The sequence below is a fragment of the Sphaeroforma arctica genome (assembly GCF_001186125.1).
Source record: "Sphaeroforma arctica JP610 unplaced genomic scaffold supercont1.13633, whole genome shotgun sequence".
Taxonomy (NCBI): Eukaryota; class Ichthyosporea; order Ichthyophonida; genus Sphaeroforma; species Sphaeroforma arctica.
The window spans coordinates 1-641 of record NW_014026925.1 but is presented as its reverse complement, the minus strand read 5'-3'; the positions used below and the strand labels follow the sequence as shown (position 1 = coordinate 641).

Here is a 641-nt window from a genome sequence, read left to right as displayed (position 1 = left end):
TGTATGTATATGTATATGTATATTTATATAAAATCATCAACCCCTAAACCTCTGATACACTACTATGCTTACCTACCAAACACTACTCTGATATGCTGCCCTGTCTTCCCCCGTGCAGCATCAAGCGCTGTGGAAGTCCATGCAGCCCATTCTGCTGGTGATCGAAACCTCGCGACTCAGGCGGACACTCTGTCTGGTGAAAGAACCGCGCTTGCCATATATAGGTATGCGCATATGGGTCATACATTGCCCTGTGCGACTACACACACTATATATGAAAGGCAATCGAGCGACTATGACCACTGACATTTCACCAAACTCCTGAATCCCTAAAACCCCAAAACCCTAAAACTTTAAACACAGGTTACTACCTGACCGAGCTGACATTCGTCGATGTGAAAGAAGCGAATCGCACTGACCGCGATGGCTGTGCACTGATCAACGTCGACAAGATGCGCCGCTTAGCGTCTGTGCTACATGATATAGCCGTCTGTAAGGTATGTGCTCGTACATTCACAAAGCAGTGGTTTATGTGTGTGATTGTTATGTTGTGTTGTAATGGTGTCTGTGCTGCATGATATAGCTGTCGGTAAGGTATGTGCTCCTACATTCACAAAGCAGTGGTTCATGTGTGTGATTGC

At 45.9% G+C, this 641-nt stretch overlaps 1 protein-coding gene across 1 annotated transcript; it reads left to right on the top strand.

Annotated features, from left to right (window-relative positions):
* Window positions 1-139: 139 nt before the first annotated feature.
* Window positions 140-497, top strand: SARC_18085 (hypothetical protein; the record flags this gene model as incomplete). Its single annotated transcript, XM_014287832.1, has 2 exons — window positions 140-224; window positions 364-497. Coding segments are annotated over 2 exons (219 nt in total), but the record flags the coding sequence as incomplete, so codon positions are not given.
* Window positions 498-641: the final 144 nt, after the last annotated feature.